The 25,492-nt window shown below is 39.2% G+C and overlaps 1 protein-coding gene across 11 annotated transcripts in view; it reads right to left on the bottom strand.

Annotated features, from left to right (window-relative positions):
• NRXN1 (neurexin 1) overlaps nucleotides 1–25,492 on the bottom strand; it is a 743,394-nt gene that overhangs the window by 6,286 nt on the left and 711,616 nt on the right. For 7 of the 11 annotated variants that reach the window (XM_068402153.1, XM_068402487.1, XM_068402316.1 and 4 more), the window contains one exon: nucleotides 16,447–16,534. In XM_068402153.1, the coding sequence (XP_068258254.1) occupies nucleotides 16,447–16,534 (88 nt within the window). The remainder of the gene's footprint in view (nucleotides 1–16,446; nucleotides 16,535–25,492) is intronic. The other 4 variants (XM_068402237.1, XM_068402550.1, XM_068402729.1 and 1 more) reach the window with 1 other exon arrangement.

Genomic DNA, 25,492 nt, shown 5'->3' with positions numbered 1-25,492 from the left:
CCAGCCTACACTTCTGAAATCTATACAAATAAACAAATCCTCATCCATAACGTTGCTGAAACAGTTGCCTTCTATTTAAGTGGACCTTTATTTGACTAAGACTGTAGCACACAAGGGGAATTTACCTGTATTTTTTTCCCCTGCAAGACAGGAACTATTTCAAGGAACAACAGATGACCTCAATGGAGAGCAAGTGAAGATTATATGGTTATAGAAATCTTGCTCTTTGCTTCCCAACTCTTTGAGAAACACATGATGCAGTTTTCTTCCCAGCATCTTGGTAGCTGAACCAGGCAGTCATTGGCTCCTGGCACAGCAGCAGAAGTATGTCTATGGGTAACTTTGTCTGCTACTTGGTTGCAGTCTCAGTTAGTGCCTGTAGGATCAAAAAGACACTAACTGCATCCCAGATAAAGTTTCTTACTGTAAATGAGAAGCAAAATACCATATAGGTGAATGTTAAGATTACCTGTCATCAAAAACTAACCCATTTTTTAAGAATAAAAAAGTAATCTCCAAAAAATCCCGAAACAATCTATAATAAGTTGAGGACGGTTTGACTAGGAACAAGAGAAAATCATAAAGACTGTGATTATGCTCAGACCATGCCATAAACAGTAAGAGGATATAAAAGTAATCTTGTGGTGCAATGATCCCTTCTTAAAACAACTCCTCTGATGCATAACTCTTCCTCTCAACAGCATACGACCAGCCTTTTTTTGGATTGCCTCAAAGACCAGCTTAGAAGAGACTGATTTTTAAAAGCCCCTTCTACCACTTATGAAAAACTTTGCATGAAATAATAGCAATTGAGCACAGTTTTACATTGTGTAATAATGGATTAGAAAGTTATTATTCTTGACTGTATTTCTAAGTCGTTTAGAATTTTGAGGGAAAAATCTGACTATTTTCAGTGCCCGGTTTTCATTAATACTGTGAAAAGAAAATTGGAATTGCAGGCTCCCATGGTGTTTGTGAATTGAAATTAGCAGACTTAACAACAAAACAAAAAACCCAACAAAAGGACCCCAAACCTGTTTTCTTTACATTTATGCCTTCCCACAAACTGCGAATAGGAAATTACTCACAAGACAAGAATGTTTAAGTACTGCATTTGCAATGAGGCATGAAGGCAATTATTTACAGGACACATACTAATTTTCACTCTGTGTGCTATCATTGTAGACCTGTTTGCGGTCGACTTTCTGTAGCATTGTTGGATTCTGGTGAACTGGTTTCTGAGCTCACTGCAATTTCAACATCTCATTACAACAAATACATCTGAAAAACAAATCTCAGTACTTCCTCTGCTGAACCGGTGGGATAGATGCAGCCCAACTACAAAACCAGGATGAGGATCTACTGTAAACTTGTGCAAGAGACTAAGCTCAAACCCACTCTCGTCTGAATACCAGAGGGTATCTCAGCCTGCTCCCTTCCTACCCAGTCTCAAGTGGCCCTTGAGGGGAGGTAAGAACTGGCTCCCCAGGGGATGCCCATCAATGACTGAGCTGCCATGGGAGGGAAGGAGTATGAGGTTAGATAGATGGGCTGAGACCAACGGCATGAGGTTCAACAAGAATAAGTGCTGGGTCTTACCCTTTGGCCACAACAACCCCATGCAGCGCTACAGGCTCAGGGAAGAGTGGTTAGAAAGCAGCCCGGCGGAAAGAGACCTGGGGGTGCTGATCGACAGCTGGCTAAACATGAGCCAGCAGTGTGCCCAGGTGGCCAAGAAGGCCAATGGCATCCTGGCCTCTATTAGGAACAGTGTAGCCAGCCGGTCTAGGGAAGTGATCGTCCCTCTCTACTCGGCACTGGTGAGGTCGCATCTTGAATACTGTGTTCAGTTCTGGGCCCCGCACTTCAAGAAAGATGTTGAGGTGTTGGAGTGAGTCCAGAGGAGGGCGACCAAGCTGGTGAAGGGTCTGGAGGGTCTGACCTACGAGGAACGGCTGAGGGAGCTGGGGTTGTTTAGCCTGGAGAAGAGGAGGCTCAGAGGTGACCTTATTGCAGTCTACAACTACCTGAAGGGAGTTTGTAGTAGAGTGGGAGTCGGCCTCTTCTCCCAGGCAACTAGCGATAGGACAAGAGGACATAGCCTCAAGCTTCGCCAGGGGAGGTTCAGGTTGGACATTAGGAAGCATTTCTTCTCAGAAAGGGTCATTAGGCATTGGAATGGGCTGCCCAGGGAGGTGGTGGAATCACCATCTCTGGATGTGTTTAAGACTGGACATGGCACTTAGTGCCATGGTCTAGTTGACATGGTGATGTCAGGGCAATGGTTGGACTCGATGATCCCAGAAGTCTCCTCCAACCTGATTGATTCTGTGATTCTGTGATTCTGTGATTCTGTGATTCTGTGAGGTGGTTCCACATGTGGTTGCTATAGTGACAAACTTTGATCAGACTTGGAACAGTCTACATCCAAAGCCACGATCTAATGTATGTGAAAGGAGTACCACAAAACCAGCTGCATTGCTGAACACACACTCTACACTCCATGATTATAATGGCATCATGATTCAAAGAGAATGGGAGCTGACACCTGCACACAAAACACGCTGTGATGTGGCGGAGAGGTGTGGTGCTTATGAGCAGAGTAGCTACATTTGCATTCTCGAACTCACGCCATTGCACTTGTTCTAAGAAACCTGTCAGACACTTACTGAGTTTGAGGGAACAAGACAATAACCAACTTTGAAATGTGTTTAAGAGAAAATTATTAAGGTTATATGTTCTACTCTTTGGTGCGCAAATCCAGTTCTTTACTTCCTATAAACTGAAATCTCGAAGTTTTTCAGAGGGAAAGATATAATGCATTAAAATACCTCTAAAGTGACGTTAACTAACTTAGCTAGTCATAAAAATAGTCTAGCAGCAAAACACCATCCACAGCTAAAAACATTGTTTTGCTAAAAAGCTAAACGTTGTCTCTGCGCAGAATATAGTGCTTATTTCCAAGTGTAATCATTTGCCATATATTGACTTCAGATAATTTACAAATCGTACCAACTCCTTAGGACTGCAGGTTTTGCAAGTAATATTTTTTTCCTGTGGTTGAGAGGTGGGAGGGTTGTTGTCTCAATCGCCTTTAAATGTCACCATAAGTCTAAAGGGAGATAGGTTAGCTGGTAGCACAGTGCCTATTGATAGAGCATACCAAATCAATGGGTTTTATAACCTAACATGCTCTGCAGTGCTGAGGGGAATATTTCACACAGTTTAATGAGAAGCTTTTGTGAAAACATTTTCCACAAAACTAGATCTAATTTTAGCCAAAATGGAAAATGTAAACCAATACCTCACTTAATGTTTTGAGCAGTCTTCATCCCTGTGCTCTTACTCTCTTTATTAGTATATTTTAACAATTTCAGCTGTATTTCTCCTCTTTTAGTATTCCTCCTCTCCTAATACGGATCCTTTCTCCTTTTACCAGTTCAGCTGTCACTCCTACTTCTCCTCACTTCTATATTTGTCATTCACCTTTGCACCTCTGCTTCTTTCTTTTTGACTTGGAGTAATTTATCTCATTTTTGTGTATGTTCTGGGAAATCTTTGGTATTTGTTATTTTGCTTCCGAAATTTTGACGGATCAGCAGAGTCAGTGGGTGGTCTAGAATTTATATTGAAGTATTCCTCAATGGGAAAAAAATTAAATGCTTTTGCCAATAAGGTAACATAAGGAAGACAAAACACAAATATAACACTACTAATAGCATGTTTTCAAGCTAGAGCTAAGCTGCTGTAATCATCGGGAACCAGTTCAGACAACTCAACCAGTATCTTTTGCTCAGTTAGTTGCCTGCAGCTCTAGCTCCCTAAAGAGTCAGATGAATACCAGTGTTACTGCAAAGAAAGGGCAAGGGCATTGGAAACATAAATTTTTGGTGTCAGCTAACTGTAAGATTGGCTTCGTTGTACCAAAAACTTACAGTGTTAGCAACAGTGACATTTGGGCCCCACTGAACTTAGTGAAAGCATTACCACTGAGCTTTGCAGGACCAAGGTTTCATTGCTTGCTATTTTTCTCATTATCATCTCATTTAAAAAAGCAAAAAAAAACCAAATCCAAAACCCAAAGCACCTAATCTAGGAACCACTTTTCTTCAAGGGAACACCAAAAGGTAGTTGTAAAGAGTGAGGAATCTGATGGCTTGGCCTGCAGAACAAAGAATGATTCTTTCTTTCTCACGAAATAAGATGGAGATGCAGACACCCGCATTCATCTTTGCAACCATGGGTGATTCCCTGACTGTCTTCCTTCACTAAGCAGCTACTACATGAAGAGATAGATGTCTGTGCCACAAACATTATATATATGGCTTGAACGTTGGAGCTGAAAGCACACTGCATTCAATTTGCTCTAAACACTGTCATCAAGTCAGATCCATTACCGACAAAGCTGATAATGTGCCTGGGAAAAGAAGGGGCCAGGCTTTCAAGACACCCAGAATATACATGCACACACACTGGAAACGTGACCACTACAAATACCAAACCACATCCACAATACAACTTGCAGCTACGCTTGTTCAGCCGGAACCGTATTACTGCCAAGACCTTATATGCTTCTCTGGGGGTGGGAAGAGAAAGATAAATGGACTTCAGGATTGAAATAAATTACACGATGTAATTAATGTTCTTTTCCTCATCATAAAATTATTAAAATGAACAAGACCACCTTGGTTTTCTTTGCTTCTCTCTTCATACTCTATAAAACAATACCGGTGTCTCTGATGTTAACACAAGGAAAAAGATTGAGATATCTATAAAGCTTTGTCTTATTTTGGAATATGATTCTCATGTTCTTGCTGCTTTCATCTTTCCTTTCATTTATCCCTTTTCTATAACTTTTTAAAGGGTATGTTCACAACATGTGCTGTATCTAGATGAGAATCTACTGTTTAAGTCTGCTTATATTTAAGCTGTCAGAGTCCCAAATCTAGATCACAGCTCTTAACCTCAGGAGAAGGGCTCGCTTTGAAGCCTATGGGCCAGAATAGCATGTCAACACAGCGGAAAAAAAGTTTCATTCAGGTCTTTATATAGGTAGAAGGAGAAAGCCTAAGGGTAGACTATTTCAGGTACATGCATCCTCATTACAGGTTACTTTTGCCTTGAATTTTCCCTGCTTCCATTTATGAGCAATATCCTTAGAGAATACTTAGTTCTCAAACTTGCCAGCATTCACCTGCCACTTTGCAGGCCGTCAAATGATGTCATATACAGACCTCAATGTTTCCGCAGAGGTTTAAATCAGGTGTTAGCAAATGGCTGAAAATCACTAAATTTCAGCAAATGGCTGAAAATTAGCAGCAATGGTCCTACTACTAGGTATGCAAGAGATAACGAAAATTCACACTGTACTGATTGCTAGAAAACACCAGCAAAAAGTTTACCACTTGCTCTTATCTCCTTTGTCTGGCAGTGGACTAAGCAACCCTGCTCACTGACAGCAGTCTGTTGACATGATTATTAGTTGATAAACTGCAGCTGGCATACACCAACGACTTTGTAACAGCATAGTAATTGATTTTATCAGATACTGCAAGTGGTTAGCTAGAAGCACAATGGTTTGCTTGCACAGCTGTAATTCCCCTGTTTGAATGCACAAAAACTGAGCTGCAAAAGAGCGCTGGAATAGACTGTGCCCTGTGTCACTTAACTCGGAGAGGCAAAGCACTGGCCTCTGCCCTGTGTCCAGCATGCAGTGCAGCCAGCTTCCCGCTTCCTTAGCAAAACTGTATTTTCCCTGTTTGCTAGGGGTGGCTGCTTCAGATTCCCATCTTTCTGTCTGATCCTTCCTCCAAATAGTAGCAGAGGTAAAGCAAATTTCCTACAGAATTTTTCAGGACCTGATTTAACATCGCATTGTTCAAATTCAGTCTGAGAAAGCCTTGGCATAGAGGCTGAGCAATACCATGTTAATTCAGGACAGTTATTCTGGCTATAAACCTTTTTATACTTTTGCAAAATATTGTTTTTCTTCTTCTACCATGTCCATAAAAACAAGGATGATACATAGTCCTAAGGAAAAGTTTTTTTTCCACAAAAAAAAGGCAAATTCAATACATATGCATTACAAAGTGACAAGAAATAGTTTCAGTTTTGCTAGTATGCAAGAAAATACATGAACTAGATGTAGCAAATCAAACCATAATGAAATGTAGCTCAGGGAACACAATGAGCCTGCACTGATCAAGGCACCAATAGCACATCGTCTAATTTCAAACAAACTAGAACAACTCATTTATTTATGTCAACAATCTATGTGCAGTTTTGATTCTAAGTGTAAGCTTAATTCAAAAGACTAATTTTTAGGATTATACACTTTAGCTTAGAAATTTTAAGCAGATTGCTGTGAAAATTAATGGAACCTGTTCCAGATTCGATCAGTTATTTACTTCACCCTCGTGCAAGCAAATCCTCAGCCTTTCCAAAATTCCTTATTTAATCAGACAAAAGTCTCACTCAAGTCAGCAAAGTACTTAATTGTTTCTGAAAATCTCAGTTTTGCAATTACTAATTTACTTATTTTCTACATTTTTCAACCGATGTCAGTGTTTGAAGTCCACCCATGGATAATGTTTTGAGAGTCCACATAATCTTTATTTGGCTCTATTTAATTGGTTTCAGTAAATCTAATGTCTACAAAATAACCTGAAAACCAAATTCCTCTCTCAGGATGCAGATTAGGACAGGTCAGTGGTGGTCTTCTTTACTTGTGTATTGTGCTTCTATCCCAAATTGGAAAGACCATACTTTAGAAGACAAAATAGAGATTGTTCCCTGTTGGAGTTCAGCAAACTTCAATTGGCATGATCAGCACGGCCCATACAACGGATAAAATCTGACTTGGTATTTTAAAAAAGAAAGAAAGAAAGATTAGCATCTAATGAATGATACACCTTATGTATTGAAATATACATAAAAAAAATCCTTCATGATAGTTCAAAAACGTGTGTGTGTGTGTGTGTATATATATATATATATTTTGGGTATTTTACACCCTGTTCTTCAGTTCAGTGATTCTTTGATTCCACATTAAAAAGATCTACAACCTCTTTGAAAATGGTGGAAACATCTCAGTAAAGGCTGTCAAAGCACACACATCTTTATTTCTGTGGCTAACAAGTAAGAATCACAAAAGATTTAGAACTGCCTGTAACTTATTTTCACATATTAGGGATACATGCACAGAAACTGCGGCTTAATTAAGTGTATTATTGAAAATCTTGAATACTAGTCTTGAAAATCAGGACTGCTTTGTTTAAGACAGCATGGTCATAGCTTCAATTTCATTTTTTTTTGTGTCTGACAAAGCCACTGCATTAGCAGTCAATTAATTCTTTAAGGTCTACATAATACCTTATTCAGTAATTTTGTACTTTGTTAGATTTATTTCCTTTTTTTTTTTTGAGTCATTCTGGACATATCTCGCTCTGCGGTTAATGCTGTAATGCTGTAAGGCAGATTCTTTATCTGGCAGTAGCAAAAAGAATAGGTCAAGCTAGTGCTTATATGCGAGCAACAGCGTTTCCTGAAAATTTTTCTAGGGAAAGTCAGGAAGGTAAGCCCTCAAGAGCATATGCATATACTTGCGGGAAGGCAGAGAGAAAACAAGAAAGAATGAATATTAAATGGATTGTGAGACAAGCAATTTTCCCCAAATAGCCTCACAATGAAACAAGACCATATTCCTCTTCAGTGTATGCTGAATGAGAGTTGACTTCTGCTCTCCTCCAACCCTTCCCAGAGAACTGAGACCCTCAGCTCTAACCTGCTTCCTCTCACCCACATTATCTCGTGCAGGGATTGTACACTTGCCTCTGATTGACTAATGTATCACTTCTACACCTGAATAAAAGGACACAATATTCATGGACATTGCATCATCTGTGATCCAGATAAGCACTGAAAAATCTAGGGAGTTCCACCAAAGTCAGTGGGTATGACACACATCGTCCACATGCATTTGTGAGTGATGTGGAGTGCCTGGTTTGCCTCTCCATGCTCACATCCCAGTCTCAGTATCACAGCAGGATCATGTGCTTCAGCTTTGCCTGTAAATACCTTCAGATCTGAATCACAAGCAGTGTTTTACATCTTTAAAAGGAAGAAAAATAACAGAGCCTTCTTTCATGTGGCCACTCCTTCAGGAGCATTGAGTAATGTGCCCATTTTTCTTGAATTATTGTTTATAAAATGAGTAAATTTCTTCAAACTACTAGAAACATTACCATCTGGTTTTATCTATGCTGTGGAGATGCCTAACTCCAAACCACTGAACATGTAACAGCAGTACTATTAATTGTCACTTAATAAATTTCTCTGAACAAAACCTGTCTTTTCATGTTGTCTACTGCCTTACAAATAATAACCCCAGTATTTACATCATGAATGTTTCCCCTTCTTATACACATTATAGAAGTGAGAAGATCCAACTTCAACAAGAATATGAGTGGAATATGAATGCACCCTCAAAGTTCACACTCAAGGAAATCCGTTCATCATTTATGCACCAGTGGAGAACATCTTGTGCAAGTTAACAGAGAGCTTTGTATGATTTATAGCAACCTGATGTCGATATTTCTTACCAGTCTTAGAGCATAGTGAGCCACTGATATTACATTGATAGAAAACCATTATGCTCAGGAAAAAAAGCCAGCTCCCCAGTTTCCATCCATATGCTGCCTTCTGATATGTTCATATCACTGTGACTGTAATTAATATATGCTAGAAAGCATTAGCGTGTGCTGTCATCTCTAGGCTATATATTAAACCTCTCTTTGAATTACATCTGTTCGGCAAGGAGTATCTACTTAATGGTTCACATTTAAAAGGCATGTTTAGCTAACAACAGCTGTATTTTGTCTTAAAGTGTGCTTAAAAAATAAGATTTAAAATAATTTCACGTTGGTCACAAATCCCCTGTACCAGTTAAGGTTACAAAAAGAAAGGATGTATAAGAGGGTGAACACCACCACTACCACCAAAATTACACAGAATGCATTTGAGGAGTAAGAATTCTCTAAACTATTCAAAAATTATTTGTTAGAGTGAAAGAAAACCCTTTCAGCATATGTTATTGTTTTCAGCTGCTCCCAACACTGGGAATGTATGAAAATCCTTAGGACTGGCTGGAAAGCTACAATTCTACTCAGTATTCCCATGTTTCAATGATGTGGCTGGCAAAGAGTAGAGATCAGTGTTGGTACAATAGATCAATCATCATTTTTAACCTAATTTTCTTAGATAATTTAGGAAAAAATATTTTTAGATCAAATTCAAATGAGGAACGCCATATTTGTAATTCACAGTGACAGACACTAAGAGCTCAGTCTATTGACAAAGAAGTGGTTCAGTTTGCAATAAAATAATTTGGAAAAATGCAACATTTGTTTTCTGTTGCTTTGGGGAGGCTTTACGATTTTGTAAAAAACTAAATGACCTTAACAACTATTTTAATTTCAATTATACGAAAATAAATCTATATCTGAAGCCCCTCAGTTCCTTTATGTATAGACATGGTAAGTGCAAACATTTGGAAAGTTTGTAAATAAAGAATAATTTTCACCCGGTAGCAGCTCATACAAATGTGTCTGTATGTATTTCAGCTAAGCATTTTAAAAGGCTGATTCAAGGCAACCCAGTGATCTTTCTAGTACTGGAAACGCATATAGAACTACAGGATAATTGGACTGAGGCACAAATATTCCCTTTACGTCTCGATCTATAATGAACACAGTAGCCCTATGAACTAACTGTAATTTTATTTTTCTTTGTTTCAGCTCCTTGCACAACAAATTCCATGAAGTGCATTAAATAGGGCACTTGCAGTGATGTATAAATTACAGGAGTCACTTCACCTCCTACTGCAATGTTATCTTGCTGCCAGATGCACCAGGAATACAGTGCAATAATTTGTGACAGGAAAAGAAGAGCAAAACTTCTAATAATGAGTATAAATCATAGAATCATGACAGAATCACAGAATCACAGAATGTTAGGGATTGGAAGGGACCTCGAAAGATCATCTAGTCCAATCCCCCTGCCGGGGCAGGATTGCCTAGACCATATCACACAGGAACGCGTCCAGGCGGGTTTTGAATGTCTCCAGAGAAGGAGACTCCACAACCTCTCTGGGCAGCCTGTTCCAGTGTTCGGTCACCCTCACCATAAAGAAGTTTTTCCTCATATTTATGTGGAACCTCCTGTGTTCCAGCTTGCACCCATTGCCCCTTGTCCTGTCAAGGGATGTCACTGAGAAGAGCCTGGCTCCATCCTCATGACACTTGCCCTCAACATATTTATAAACATTAATGAGGTCACCCCTCAGTCTCCTCTTCTCTAAGCTAAAGAGACCCAGCTCCCTCAGCCTCTCCTCATAAGGGAGATGTTCCACTCCCTTAATCATCTTCGTGGCTCTGCGCTGGACTCTCTCTAGCAGTTCCCTGTCCTTCTTGAACTGAGGGGCCCAGAACCAGACACAATATTCCAGATGCGGCCTCACCAGGGCAGAGTAGAGGGGGAGGAGAACCTCTCTCGACCTGCTGACCACACCCCTTCTAATACACCCCAGGATGCCATTGGCCTTCTTGGCCACAAGGGCACACTGCTGGCTCATGGTCATCCTGCTGTCCACTAGGACCCCCAGGTCCCTTTCCCCTACGCTGGTCTCCAACAGCTCTGTCCCCAACTTGTACTGGTACATGGGGTTGTTCTTGCCCAGATGCAGGACTCTACACTTGCCCTTGTTATATTTCATTAAATTTCTCCCCGCCCAACTCTCCAGCCTGTCCAGGTCTCTCTGAATGGCTGCGCAGCCTTCCGTTGTGTCAGCCATTCCTCCCAGTTTTGTGTCATCAGCTAACTTGCTGACAGTGCACTCTATTCCCTCATCCAAGTCATTAATGAATATATTGAATAGTACTGGTCCCAGTACCGACCCTTGAGGGACTCCGCTAGACACAGACCTCCAACTGGACTCTGTCCCATTGACCACCACTCTCTGGCTTCTTTCCTTCAGCCAATTCACAATCCACCTCAATACCCGATCATCCAGACCACACTTCCCCAGTTTAGCTGCGAGGATGCTGTGGGAGACCGTGTCAAACACTTTACTGAAATCGAGATAGACCACATCCACAGCTTAGACCATATCATAGAACGGTTTGGGTTGGAAGGGACCTTAAAGATCATCTAGTTCCAACCCCCCTGCCACAGGCAGGGACACCTTTCCACTAGACCAGGCTGATCAAAGCCCCATCTAACCTGGCCTTGAACACTGCCAGGGAGGGGGCATCCACAGCTTCTCTGGGCAACCTGTTCCAGTATCTCACCACCCTCACAGGAAATAATTTCCTCCTAATATCTCATCTAAATCTACCCTCTTTCAGTTTAAAACCGTTACCCCTCGTCCTATGACTACATGCCCTTGTAAAAAGTCCCTCTCCAGCTTTCTTGCAGGCTCCCTTCAGGTACTGGAAGGCTGCTCCATATTTCACAGCTCTGCCTGTTAGAAAAATAGGTATCAATGCTGGGACCAAACCTAAACCATCACAAAGCGTTAGAGAACATATAGTTCCCAGCCATCTCCATCTATCCAATACGTGTTATTACACAGCAGGGAACGTACACATGCAGGAAGCAGTTTGTATGCAAAGCCCCATACTGTTCTGCTGACAGGACAAAGCCTTCCCCAAAGCAGTGACTGAACTGTAAGAGTCATCATAAGTAGTGGTTCATTTGCTCTCTCTTGGTCATACTGATGCTTTGGAGATTTCCGACCATCGCCAGCTGTTTTCTGCAATGCAATGAGCCTGACCAAGATGTCGGAAAATCAACACATGCTCCGAGATCAGTCCATAAGCGTCTATACTATTATTGGTCCTTACTTAATAATGTAGGAAAATAACTGATCCCATTTCTCCCTCAGAATCAAGAATAAGGGCTAAGAAAGGTAACTAATGCTACCAGCTGGTATACATCACTGAACTCTGTCCTGAGTATTCTTATCCTGTTTACCTTCAGAACAAGTACAGGACAAGATCTGATACCAAACACTGCCCTGGGAAGTGGAACACAAGAGCTACCAGACAAATGCTGATCAAGACATGAAGTATTTTCTTTGGTTGCAACATGTGAAATTCTGTTGGTAGAAAGCCACCTGTTTGAACCTGAAAGAAGCTTGTATCTATAAGACCATTTCTCCACTTTGAAAGTTGTCTTCTGCTAAAACTTCCAAGACCAGCGAATACCATATATTCTGGCTTTAAGAGTGATAAAACTTCTACCCATTCCATTTCTGCTGGGGACATGAGGAGAGGTTTTGAACCTAATTGCTAACTTAAACCTTTGTCAAGTCCCAAGTTTGAGGAGGATTTAACTGTAATTTGCAGAAAAAGAATTGTTTGTGTGTATGCTAAAAACTGTAAGACTTCTTCCCTGGTCTAGATTTCCCTGCCATTAACTTCAATGGTTTCACTTCATTTGACCCACTTTGGACCTCTCTGTGTTTTGGAACATTTCAATAGCTATAGAAGTGGCTAGATAATAGCTAACAAATAAAATACCAGCCCAGTGTAACTGGAACAAATAAGCTGTGTAGCACAAATGCTCATTGAAACTCAGCAGAAATAACAGCTCTGTACAGAGCTCAGGAAAGGCTGGAACAGCAGTCGTGACTTGCAGAATGGCAATTTGTCCACCCGCAATTTTATACCTCATCACGTAAGATCAGTAAATCATCCTAGGTCCTTTTTTTTTTTTTGATAGGTTTCCACTAACATTTTTCATAAGGCTTTATGAAAGGTTTTATTATTCCCTCTATGACATGAAGCTGAGGAAACATAAATTATCATCATCATCATTCTTTGTGTTATTATTAGTATTTAGAGTAGGAGAGAGGAATGGGGAGATACTGTGAAAGCAATACATGTTGCCTTACTACACAAAACGTAACGCAAACAAAATATGTTGACTAAGTTTTGCATGCTAATAAATTTGTTGTTATGACTTCATCCAATTATGGCACATTTAGCAGTTTGTATACCACAATGAAATCTGCAATTATAATTTTTGTGACTTTATGTTCCAGACAAGTTGATGGGATTGCTGTTTAGCAGCTCCTAATCTGGTCTATGTTTTTATGTCCCACATGAAATTTGTTGCAATTTGCATCTTTCAATTTATTATTTAGAAGACAGGTGCACAGAAAGCGAAGCTGGTGGAGGCAGACCGAGACTTGTTAGCCACTACAAACTGCAACATTTTTATCCTAGAAAAGAAGCTCTATTTTAAGCATAAACCTTGCTAATCAGTAAAATCTAGCTGATCAGTATTTTCTATGATATATAGGTTCACCATATTCAAACTGTTTGTTGAATAGGCTCTCATTTTGAGCTGAGAACTTTGGTTAGAAACAGGCACATTATGGGCAATCATCATGGAAATGTACAATTATAGGTCTGTCAATAAAACTGAATGGGCTCTGGCTATCCCTTGAATGTATTCTTGCTAGAAAAATGTTTACCTGAGAGCTCTGAGAGCATCATCTCTTACGCTGGGGTGGATCCCTTTGCTGACTGACCATCAGGCAGCAAGAGAAGAAATCTAATGGGATCTCAGACTACAGCCTCTGAAGTGAAAACATAACAGTAAAATGGTCCTAATAATAATATATTCTGCCTCCTAAAAGTATCTGTTAGGAAATATAAGCTTCACCAGCATCAGTGAGGATGTGGAGGAGTGGCTGTGGAAAAGCAACTCTGGTTTGTGAAAAGGGTTACAGGGAAAAAGCTGACTTGAGCCAGAGGGAGAATTTAAATGAAGGGACATACCCTTTTGCATGTCCTATCCCAAATGAAAAGGAAAAAAAAAATCATTAATCTGTCACTGTCAACAATATTATGCTTTTCTCCCTTAAGTTCCAGCCTACTTTTAGGTGCAGCTCAATTCCATGTAGAAACTGCAGTGTTATTAAGATGGAGCAGTGCCTACAGGATTATTGATGGAGAAAGCTTATTCATAAGACTAAGTGACTAAGACGAAAACAGCTTACAGAGAGACAGATTTGCTAGAAGTTATGACTTCAGTAACACCTTTGTTTCTTGTTGTTTCAAATATGAGAAAAGGACAAGGCCAATGAAGAGGGAGGCAAATTAATAGCTTTTAAGAGTTGAGAGTGGGAGTATAAGTGACATTTTGATGTGAAGAATGACAGATAAAATGATCCAGACAATTTGGATTATGGAGAACATAATTCCTGTGCCAATCCATATATTCTTTAAAAAGCAGTAGCAGTTGGGATCCAAGAAATGAAACAGTAAAACCATTCTCAAATAAACAAAAATGAGAAGTGTAGCTGGGTGATGAATGATAAGCTAAAACAGAAAAGCTAAACACCAGGATGTAAAGCTAATGGCAAAGTTTTGCAAGAAGACTAACATTCAGATTCCCCTTCTGGGCCATAGTTTGGACAGAAATGATAACCTGTTAGAAAGCTTCATTTCACCTCTCCCATCCTGCACCCACCAGCTAAATGACGGTGAATTGTCTCCAGGACTGCCGAGCATTGCACCCCAGATGCAAACTTCAAAACAACCTCAGAAAAGAATTATTCTGAAATTTCATTGGCTTTCAGCAAGCTGTAATTGTAACAATACAATTACCTTTCTCACACAACAGCTGCATTCTAAGGGGGGCTGGGAAAATTTTTTAGTGCTAGGTAACTAATGTATTGTTTTACAGTTGCCTTACAAATTTTTTTTTAAATTATTAAAATTATCTACATTTATGGTAGATAAATGTCACTTTACCTATTGAAGAGCACTGCCTGAGTTAACTAAAGCAAAGAAGCAACTGGCATGGATGAGCTCAGAGCCTTATGAACTACTGCATTGACTCATACTGGACAAGACAGTCTTGTTAAACTCAAGCATTTTAAAATGAGAAGGGAAGAGCAGAAAAAAACATCCTGGAAATTAATTTTCAAACTTTCAAAAAATGAATTCTTATCACAATTCCTAAATATCTTGCTCGTGATGTCTGGGACTTCTGAAAGTAAAATGTCTTCCTGAGAGATATAAAAACGTGTAAGTTTTTAAGTCAAATCTAAAAATATCTTGGCTCCTGGAAGAGCTATAATGCCACCCTTCAGGTCCGTCAAACACTGAGACAAGACAAAAACACCTCTGCCTTTACTTAAATTTAAATAAATACTTTTTGCATGTAGGTATTAGGTTATGTGACTTCAAAAAGGAATCACGCATCTGCATTTGAAGTAAAATTTAATTTGTCTTAAGGCTACATAGACTTATCTCCTGCTCCAGATTTGGGTGTTGTACTAAGATGGCTCTTAGTTGTGATTTGCATTAATACACTAGTCTCAAATTTAATAGGTTTCTGCTTGAACTAAATATGTTACTGCACAACAAATTGACCTTAATTCTTTTACTAATAAGTATTATAGCAAGTACTGAAGATTACCAAATTACCTAAAACAACTGACAGTAGGTGTGCTACCAAATAGCATAGAATTCAAGTGAATAAGAAAAACTGAGATATATATGGTACCACAAGCTGTTCACTCAGAAAAGGTAAAAGCTAATCCAAGCCAACAAAGAAAGCTGGAATAATTCATTGGACTATCTGGGATTTTTTAAAGGTTATAGAGTAACATAATTCTTCAGATTGCTATTATGAAGTTTTGCACTCCTTTCACATCTGGGATAAACATTTGGATTTTTAGAGAAGATATGTAGTATTTAATTGAATATAAAAGTAAGTGGGAAATTATATCACAGAGAAAAATTAGTACCAAATTTCCATTATTCAGTGGGAGTAGGAAAGACATGGCCAAAACACTACAAAGCTTTTGTTCCACAGAAAATACCAGAATGTCAAAATTTTTCATTTCTAATCAGAACTGAAACATACACTCTGAATAGTCTTGGCTTGGAAAAAAGCCATAAAACAATTTGAAATTTGAGACTGTTGTAGTCTATGTCTTTAGGTTTTTATTATCTATACAGTATTTCATACCATAAACAGTAATTCAAAATGAACTCTACTAACATGACATTTGAAATATGGTACTTCTACCTTATTTGGGGGAAATGCTTAAGGCACAAACAATTGCAACATCTTTCTCCTAAATGAAGTTGTCCCTTCTTTATCATGACAACACAGTTGCAGGGGCCCTAGAATGCCCTTCCTAGTCCAGCCTCAGGTCCTCGGTCAAACTATAACCTTGCTTAGACCATGACTATCAATGTGCTCCCATCTATGTCTCTCCCTCTCTGCTGACACTGCCACATGTAGAAAGGCCCCAATTCAACTTCTTCCTGCTATGTAAGAAAGGACTGTCCCACTAGATGGGACTCTGGGGGACTGGAGCATGCAAATATGAAATAAAAGAAAGTAATAAAAAAGTTGACTAACCTAACCCACCTGAGCTCGGCTCACAGGGATCGATGTCCTCGTCATCGCTAGGACATTCAGCCGAGGCCACCAGGATGTCATCTGTGGTCTGCAAAGAAAATAAAAGTCAAATAGATATATTTTAATTGACTGAACATGTTGTAAGATTCTCACTGGCATTCCTTTTATTGCTCAGATTTATGCAAGGCCCAGAGCATTCCAGACTTGATGTGTAATGGCACAGTGACACTCTCCAACTCTGTATTAATAGAACTTTGCTTTTCAATTCACACTTGTCAGTTTTTAGAACTGTGTTAGATATCCAGTGCAGGCACTTAAACATTTTAATTTTTTTTTTTTTGCAATAAGAACAGAAAGTAAATGGATAGAATATGTATATTGGGGCTTCTGGACTTCTCTCTTTATCTCCAATATGTCTACTACAATATTGTTAAAAGCACTGAGAGCATTAAAAAAACAAGTAAAAATATTGAACTTCCTGCAGCTGTTAAAACTATCAGAAATGTAGTGATGTTTTCTCCATTAATTACACTTGCTTTTTCAGATGTACAGTCAAAAAAAAGGAAAAGAAGCAAACATGACTCTCATTGAGTTGAAAACTATTTAATGAAAAGAAAGTCAAGGAAAGAAAACAATAATAAATATATGCACTCTTACAAAGTATCATCCCTTTTTCTTAAATAAGTCAAAATGTCTTATTTTCTTAAATAAATGAAGTATTGCCTGAGTGCTGTGTTTAGGTCTAAGGGGTTCTAGGAACATCTGTCCAAAATGCGCTTGGACAGTTCTTTGTATAAAGAAATCAAATAAATCAAAACAAAGGAGACAAACCATGTGATGTATGATATAACACGCTATAAAGAAACTGGTGATTGCTATCTACCACTTCTTACAGTGCAAGAACAAGGAGATACTCAACGAAACACTGAGGCAATCAATCTGAACATGATAAAATGAAATACCTTCTGTTCAAGCCACCTCTGAGAACAGTCATTTAGAAGTGTAATAAGAAGGTCCACAGTTATTAGGGAAAATAATAGCAGGGAAATATAAACTGTCATGCTCCTGGTCATTTCTCAAGCAATTACTAATGAGGTTACGAAGAAGCTTTTCCTATGGGCAAGACATTTCATAACTGTCCATTTGAAGCTTCTGTTCACCTCACCAAAGGAAATACACAGAGAGAATAAAAAAACTACATCGTATTGAAACAAGAGGCTAAGGATATAGCAGGCAAAGAGGTATTCTTGGATTCCTGTATGATACATATGCCAACAAGGAGGTACAACCCATTTCAGTGAATGTGAAACATTATCTTTATTTTTTTTTTTCTCCAGGAGTATAAAGGAGGGACATAAAATACATCAGCTTTCCTTCATCAGTTTAAGTCTGAACATGTAAAAATTTTATTTCTGTACAGTAGGGCCCTAACCAATGTTGTTTATCATTATTATTCTAACTGAAGTTTTAAAGCAGAGCATATTACCATAATAGGCTTTTCTTTGTCACGCTTCAAGAATATTAAGGAACATATGCTTTCAGCACTTCCATGAAGTAAGAAAGTGACACAGGAATACATTCATTAATATGTGAGGCACAGCAAAGAAAAGACTATTATGATAATATTATATTTTACGGGTAGAAGACTGAGGCATAAGAGAATGAAGTAACTTGCTGAAGGTAGCCAAAAAGGCTATAGACAATAGCTACGTTATGTCACAGTTTGATGCCATAATCACAAAAATTATCTTTCCTTATAGCTGAGAAAATTTGTAGCTGGGGGAAACCACTCTGTAACTCTGTAACGCTGCCAAAATTAGCTGGCAGATTTGTAGTGAGAATTAAAAAGACCAAAAAAATGTATTCTAGTTGTCCTTTCTTTCTGCCATGTAGAAAAACAAAGTTTCAACAAAAGCCAGCTGCAAACATAGAATCATAGAACCATAGAACAGTTTGGGTTGGAAGGGACCTTAAAGATCATCTAGTTCCAACCCCCCTGCCACAGGCAGGGACACCTTTCCACTAGACCAGGTTGATCAAAGCCCCATCTAACCTGGCCTTGAACACTGCCAGGGAGGGGGCATCCACAACTTCTCTGGGCAACCTGTTCCAGTGTCTCACCACCCTCAAAGTAAAGAATTTCTTCCTAATATCTAATCTAAATCTATCCTCTTTCAGTTTAAAACTGTTCACCCTCATCCTAACAGCCTCTTGAATTTCTAATGTGCATTTCTTTTCCCCAGAATACAACCATTTAAACTTGAAAATCAATATCTTAGTCTCTTTGTGGAAAAGCACCTATGTTTTTCCTAAAGTATAAAGAAAAAATAAACCAGGTAACCAATAAAGTCTGCACATAAAAAGTTAACTCTGTACTGTAAAAACCACAACTAATAAGTATAAAAAAAAGTATCATGCATCTCCCAAACAGTTTCAGTTTGGTCAGTGAAACCACAGTGTCATATTTTTCCTTCTGCCCATAACACTGGAGAAGACTATACTTCTATGACCTGCAGCCAGAATTCTGCACATTTACCAGTTGATCACTGGGGAACTGTACACGAATACCATTACGCAGAGAGGATCACATGCATACATAATAGTCATAGCAAGAAATGATTGCCTGTGAGATGTACTGGTCTAACTGGAATTTTGTTTAAGGGTGCTTTGGTATATGCATGGATGAGTAACCCTTGCAACTGAAATGAACAGATAGATTTATAGAATTATTGCAGTGTCTCTCATTATTCTTGATATAGGGTAGTATGGTCAGAGTTGACTTTAAGTAACTCTACTTTTTGTACAGTTTGCAGTGCATTCAAAATTACCAGAAAATAACTATGGAAAAATCATACACTTTAAGTATCTTAATGTATGAGAGATACTTTGCTCAGCTACTTATAAGAGGGAGTGCCAAAACTGTCTTTATAAAGTGACACTAATTCCATTCTGTGGAAACAGTATTCACACTTCTACAAGAACAAAGGGATATTCTTGACTGATAAAAGCGCATGTATGTTATGGGTGCAGAAATGAATACTATCTTAAATAAATGTGAATATAGCAGGTCAAGAAAGAACTCATTAATGTCTCGGAGTATTAAAGGAAATAATGTATGTTTCAAAGTCAATACTAGATATAAAACTAATTTTGTTGCAAGCAATAAATCAAGTATCAGTATTTGACTAAGAAGGGAAGTGGTAAGATGATGTGAAAAATGTTTTCTACAGAAAAAAAGGTCAGGAAAAATTCCAGTTTAAATATCAATTAACAGATGTGTCACAGCCTCCCCCTATCCTCCCCCTAACCCAAACCTAAATATCTCTTTCCCACTACTCATACATATTTTTACCAGAAAAAAGACAATGGAGCTGTGAAAGGCAAATGAGATGACAGTGACCAAGCTACAAATGAAAGCCATTGGACTGCATAACACAATTTAAAATAGGATTATGAATTAGCTAAAACACTAGAGAATACATAAATTAAAGAAATACTACGGGACAGCTACCAGAGTCCTTTCTCCGGAAGAACTCTGTCTGATGGGAATTTACCTGAACAGAGAGCAGGATTTAGACCTAAGGGTCTCAGACAGCCACGGGGTACAGATAAATAATGCAAGACAGAGTAATATGTTTTACTCAGTGCACATTATCTTTTCCTCATGCTTTTTAATTTGGATGGGAAGATTTAAAACAAATCAGTTCTCCTAAGTGAATTGCAATTGTTGCTAGCACTATGGCTAATTTACAGGACACTGCTTCGAGCATTCTCATTAATTAAGGATTTAAAAGTAAGTGGAAAATCCCTTATTTACAGTGAGTGCCTAATAGGATAACATCCAACTGGTATCATCACAATACACGATCGGATTAGAATGCCTATTGGGCGAGTTTGTTCAAATTCATTTAAGAAGAGATCCTCTGGTTGTAAGACATTAAAAAAAAATATTAAAATAGCAGGTGTACAACCTGGAAGGCCAGGCAGAATTTCTTTTGATTGCACCTTCTTTTCTTTGTGTATTTTCAGAGCTTCTCAGATTCATTCTGCGGATGTGGTTGTACGATTTAAAATGCAGCCCATTGTAATATGTGGCTTCTTAAAAAGTTGGACATCTGTTCACATTTCAGAAAAAGGATGGTACAAAAAGCTTACAATTAAGGTGCCAATATGAAAAGTGTGTGTGTGGGGAGGAATCACATTTTGTAAAGCTAGAAGTCACTGCATAATGTCACTTCTGACAATATTCATGGGTGTGGCCCCTGCAGGAATAGGTCTTGCTTACCTCAGTTAGCTCTGCTTGCAAAAATAAGGACTCTTAGCCAAGAGAGAGTTTAAAATATCACCAATCTGCCACCTTGCCTGAGGAAGGAAATGGTGACTATTTCAAGAAAGCTCCTGGCCAGATCAAAGAATGATTCTCTAGTCATGGCTTAAATACAGTGACAGTCTGTAGTTATGGATAAAGATCAAGCTGTCTCAAAGGTTACTACCCTGGTTCAAAACTGCTACCAGCACTTATGGTTGTGGTCTTCTAATAGTTCTCTTTGAATGCTATGCCATTAAAAAAAAAAATTGCAAATGAATAAACACTACGGTAAAGTAATTTTTTTTAATTATTCAGTTTTTGCATGACTGGGCATAAATACCTAACATCTTATTCAGTTTTTATGTATGAAGCCTGTTATACCTGAGGGTATCAAGGAAATATGATCTAAAAATTAAATCACCAATCTGAATTGTGCATTCATTAACAGTATAATGGATCCTGCATATTTTCTTCTGTAGTATTCCACAAGCTCTCCTTTAAATCATAGCACCTACAGCTACTCTGAATATAGTTTATTCCTTTCTTGTTCAATAATATACTTTATCCCATGAAAACTGCAAGTAAACCCAAATTACACAACAGTTAAAAACTAGCAGTCCTAAATTATTATATGAATTATAAACAGCATAACCACTTGTGGCCACTGTTGAAATTATTTTAGATAAGAACTTCAACTGTATAATCAAAACTATGTTTATTTATTTGTACAGCTGTGACGTTTAATGATACCAGCAAGGCACCATTGTGCTTGGTGCTAAAGGGAGCTGGAAGGAAAAGGCTCTGCTCTGAGGAGCTTACAGTTTGATTTTGGGCCAGATGCAACAAATGAGTGCGAGAGAGGGGAGCAGAAGATGAGAAGGGTCAAGTGAGGATGCTACTGATAAGCGCCAGTGGTTACGCAGGCTCTGATCTAGCAAATTTTCCAAAATGATGCTCCAAGACAGCAGGAAGGAAGGTCAGGAAGAAAGGAGGCAGAGAAAAGCCAGGCAGGAGCCCATGACCGGCCAAGGAGATGCTGGGAACAGATGGTGCTCGGCGAGCACTGCCGAGGCTGCAAGCCTCTCTGAGGAAACTCGGCCTATTTAAAACCCCACTTGGCGAGCGCAGAGGTGAGGACAGCCAGGGCAGCGCAGGAGGAGGCAGGCAGCACCAACACCCCGATGGCCAAGGCATGGGAGGATGAAGCATGGTTGTGTTGGGAGGGGAAGTAACAAAGAATGTGAGAAACTAATGGTAAGGTCTCGGGAGCAAAGGGGACGAGGTGGTAAAAGGGAATGGCCAGGATACAAGGGAGTTGATATCAACAGACCTGATTATATGAAGATTAATGGGTAAGAATTTAATGACTGTTAACCAATGACTGTCTGAAAACATACTTTCAGATGTAGGACTATGAAATGAAACCTCTAATTGTCCTTTTCCCCTCTTCTGAAATGCTTGATTATTGTCTCTGCTTACATTACTTCATTTTTCCTCCTGAAAAAAACAACTTATTCAAATACTTGTCATTTAGTTCGGAGAGAATCGGCTACAACTGATATTTAAACACAGAGGTCTGCTTTAGCTCAGCAGAGGGGGATATAGGTAGAGCCATGGTATAAACAGGTTTTGGAAAACCGACATATATACATCACTATCTTCTTCGTTAGCTGTGGCAAACTTTCCTTTAAAAACATGGTTCATGCAAAGGTTACATACGGGAGCTTAGAGCAGTTATTTTGTACTTTTTTGCACTGGACACATTAACTTCTGAGGCAGTGAGGGACTTTCCTAAAAACCAATCCCTCACATATATTCCTTTTTTCCCCTATTTTTCTTTTAAAGGGAGAAATAAAGTAACGTAAAGCAATGGGAATGCTGGCAGAAAACAACAGGGCATGAAAAATCACAAAAGAGTTCATGTGGAAAAAAACAAATTCCATTTTTTGGGATGCGATTAACTGCACAATTTTCTAGCCAAACCTGTGTAATTTAAATTTAATTTTCTGTGTATGAAGCAGATCTCTATGACTGATTGTTGAGACAGTTGTAGAAAGAAACTGAAATATGTCACATTAATCTGTTGTACTCTTCAGCTAGCTTCTCCCTGGTGTTAAAAACCTCCCATTGCATGAGGCAGCTTGCTGAGAAAGATGCTGTAGTGATCTAGCAGTAATATCAGCTCTAGATGACATGCCGTTTGGACAACTGCCTCTAAAGTTGTATTTAACCTGCTATAGGTCAAACAAGTACATGTGCATCAATTACTGCTTGTCCACCCACATATAAAAAGTATTTTCTCGGCACCGTGCTACTGAAAAATGTTATTTCTGGACACGGATATTAAAATGCTAATATTTCAAGCACATACACAATATTTATTACATCTTTTATTAACTGCTGACATATTATTACCCTGTAATGTGAAAATACAGTAAGTGAAAATCGAAACACTTTCTCAAAACTGGCTCTCATCTAATTAATACCATCATGTTATTTCTTGGATTGGTCAGTGTTTAACGCTGGGAGAAAGCAAAAGCCTTGATTAACGAGTTCCTCTCATAGAAAAAAAAAAAAAAAAGAAACCTCTAGGATATAAAATAACCTAACACAATAAGGCCTTTCAGTTTCAGTTAGTGAAATGAGTATTGTAGAAATTAAACTCTCAGGTGTAGGTAAAAAGCTCAAGACGATGCCCTGGATGCCCCACGGGTCACCTCCAGCCTCTGTCCCCGAACCTCAGCAGTGACGGGAACACAGCTGCCCCACACCACAAATAACCTCATTTCTGGCCTCCACCTCTCTCTATAAAGTACAGAAAGTCTATCTTTCCACGTAACAACCTTAAAATCCACGGCATTATTTCCACACAGAGCAGCATCTGTATTACTTCTCCAGCTCCCCTCCTCACAGAATCACAGAATGTTAGGGATTGGAAGGGACCTCGAAAGATCATCTAGTCCAATCCCCCTGCTGGAGCAGGATTACCTAGACCATATCACACAGGAACGCGTCCAGGCGGGTTTTGAATGTCTCCAGAGAAGGAGACTCCACAACCTCTCTGGGCAGCCTGTTCCAGTGTTCGGTCACCCTCACCGTAAAGAAGTTTTTCCTCATATTTATGTGGAACCTCCTGTGTTCCAGCTTGCACCCATTGCCCCTTGTCCTGTCAAGGGATGTCACTGAGAAGAGCCTGGCTCCATCCTCATGACACTTGCCCTTTACATATTTATAAACATTAATGAGGTCACCCCTCAGTCTCCTCTTCTCAGTCTCCTCCTCCCAAACATCTAAATTCTCATGGGCAAAATTACCACAAATAGCGGAAATATATTTGAGAAAAGGATTTATAGGAAAATAACGTCAAACAAACTGCATGGCTTTCCTTTAAGCTCTGAATTTGAAGTTAATTGCTTTGGTCAAAGTCTTAGAGCCCTTTGTCTCATCTGGAAAAAAGCAGCAGCAGAGCTGAGAAAATCCACATGCTGGCAAAGCTACAACTTTTTACCTGGACAGCTATCCAGGCAGCACTCTGCATTAATCTTTAAAAATAAAAGTATTACTAATGAAAACTAAGTAAATAATTCAATTTTTTTCCTATCAGGTCATGTCGCTTATCTCCTGCAACACATGAATAATGTTAGTTTCACATATGTAGACCTAAACCAATTTCTACATTAATTTTATTTATGAATGTCACTTTTCTTGTCCCCTTGTGAAACTTTTTGGGAACTACTGTCTGGAAAATTAACCCACTGCTGGGCAACCAATGAAAAAGCACATATCTCCATCAATATATTTTTCACTGGCCACTTCTCCATATTTAAAGGCCTGGCAAGGAGATATTTAACACCACACTCACTGGGTAACAGCAGGGGCTATTTTGGACTTCTCTTCTTGAAACAAGCTGATCCTGTACTAGCTGTGGTTCTTGGAAGCAGAGCAAGCAGCAACCACACAGTGACAGAGTATCAAGGATGGGAGTTACTGTTTCTCAGTTTTCAGCAGGAGGAAGAAGGTTTATTTTTCAGAGTAACTACTTTGTTGCTTGATCCAAGGCCTAAGTTATAGCACAGGGTTTGGTATTCATAAAGGGAACAAAGACGTTTACCACGAATGTTGGACTAATGCTTCACAACGGTGCTGGCTACAATGAAGGGTGAACTGTCCATCTTTCACACCCTTCACATCAAGGCCAATTCGTGTCATAAAAATCCAATGGCATGTTTTGCATGAGAAGTCACATCACCATCATGCACATTTTGCATTGATAAAGACCTAGATTTGGAATGGACCAGCATTTGATGTCTTTCCTGAAAATGGAATGACACGGTCTTGCCTGTGATTGATGCAGAACTACAGGCACAGTAAAAAGACCAAACTGTTTCTATCCCTCCTACTGGAGATATTGGGGAGGGGTGGCTGGCTGGCAGTAACAAATGTATGAGCTCTGTACCATGTCTAATTGCTGCCTTTGCTTCATCCTGCCCTCTCCCTCCCTTCTGCAGCGGGGCTGATGGAAGCAGGAGCTCACGTTCCTGCTCTCAGGACTCCTCTCTCCGTGCTCTTGGGAACTGCCAGCTGACCCCACAACTTGGTCTGCCCCCAGAGCCCCAAGCAATCTGCATGAGGTTGCAGGCAGAACTAGCCCAATGGTTTCTCATGCTGGAGAAAAAAAACACATATGAATAGACATGGCACAAACCTGAACTTTATCCTTGATATTGATACTGATAT

The sequence above is a fragment of the Nyctibius grandis genome, chromosome 1 (assembly GCF_013368605.1).
Source record: "Nyctibius grandis isolate bNycGra1 chromosome 1, bNycGra1.pri, whole genome shotgun sequence".
Classification (NCBI taxonomy): Eukaryota; Metazoa; Chordata; class Aves; order Nyctibiiformes; family Nyctibiidae; genus Nyctibius; species Nyctibius grandis.
This window is presented reverse-complemented; position numbering and strand designations above follow the sequence as displayed.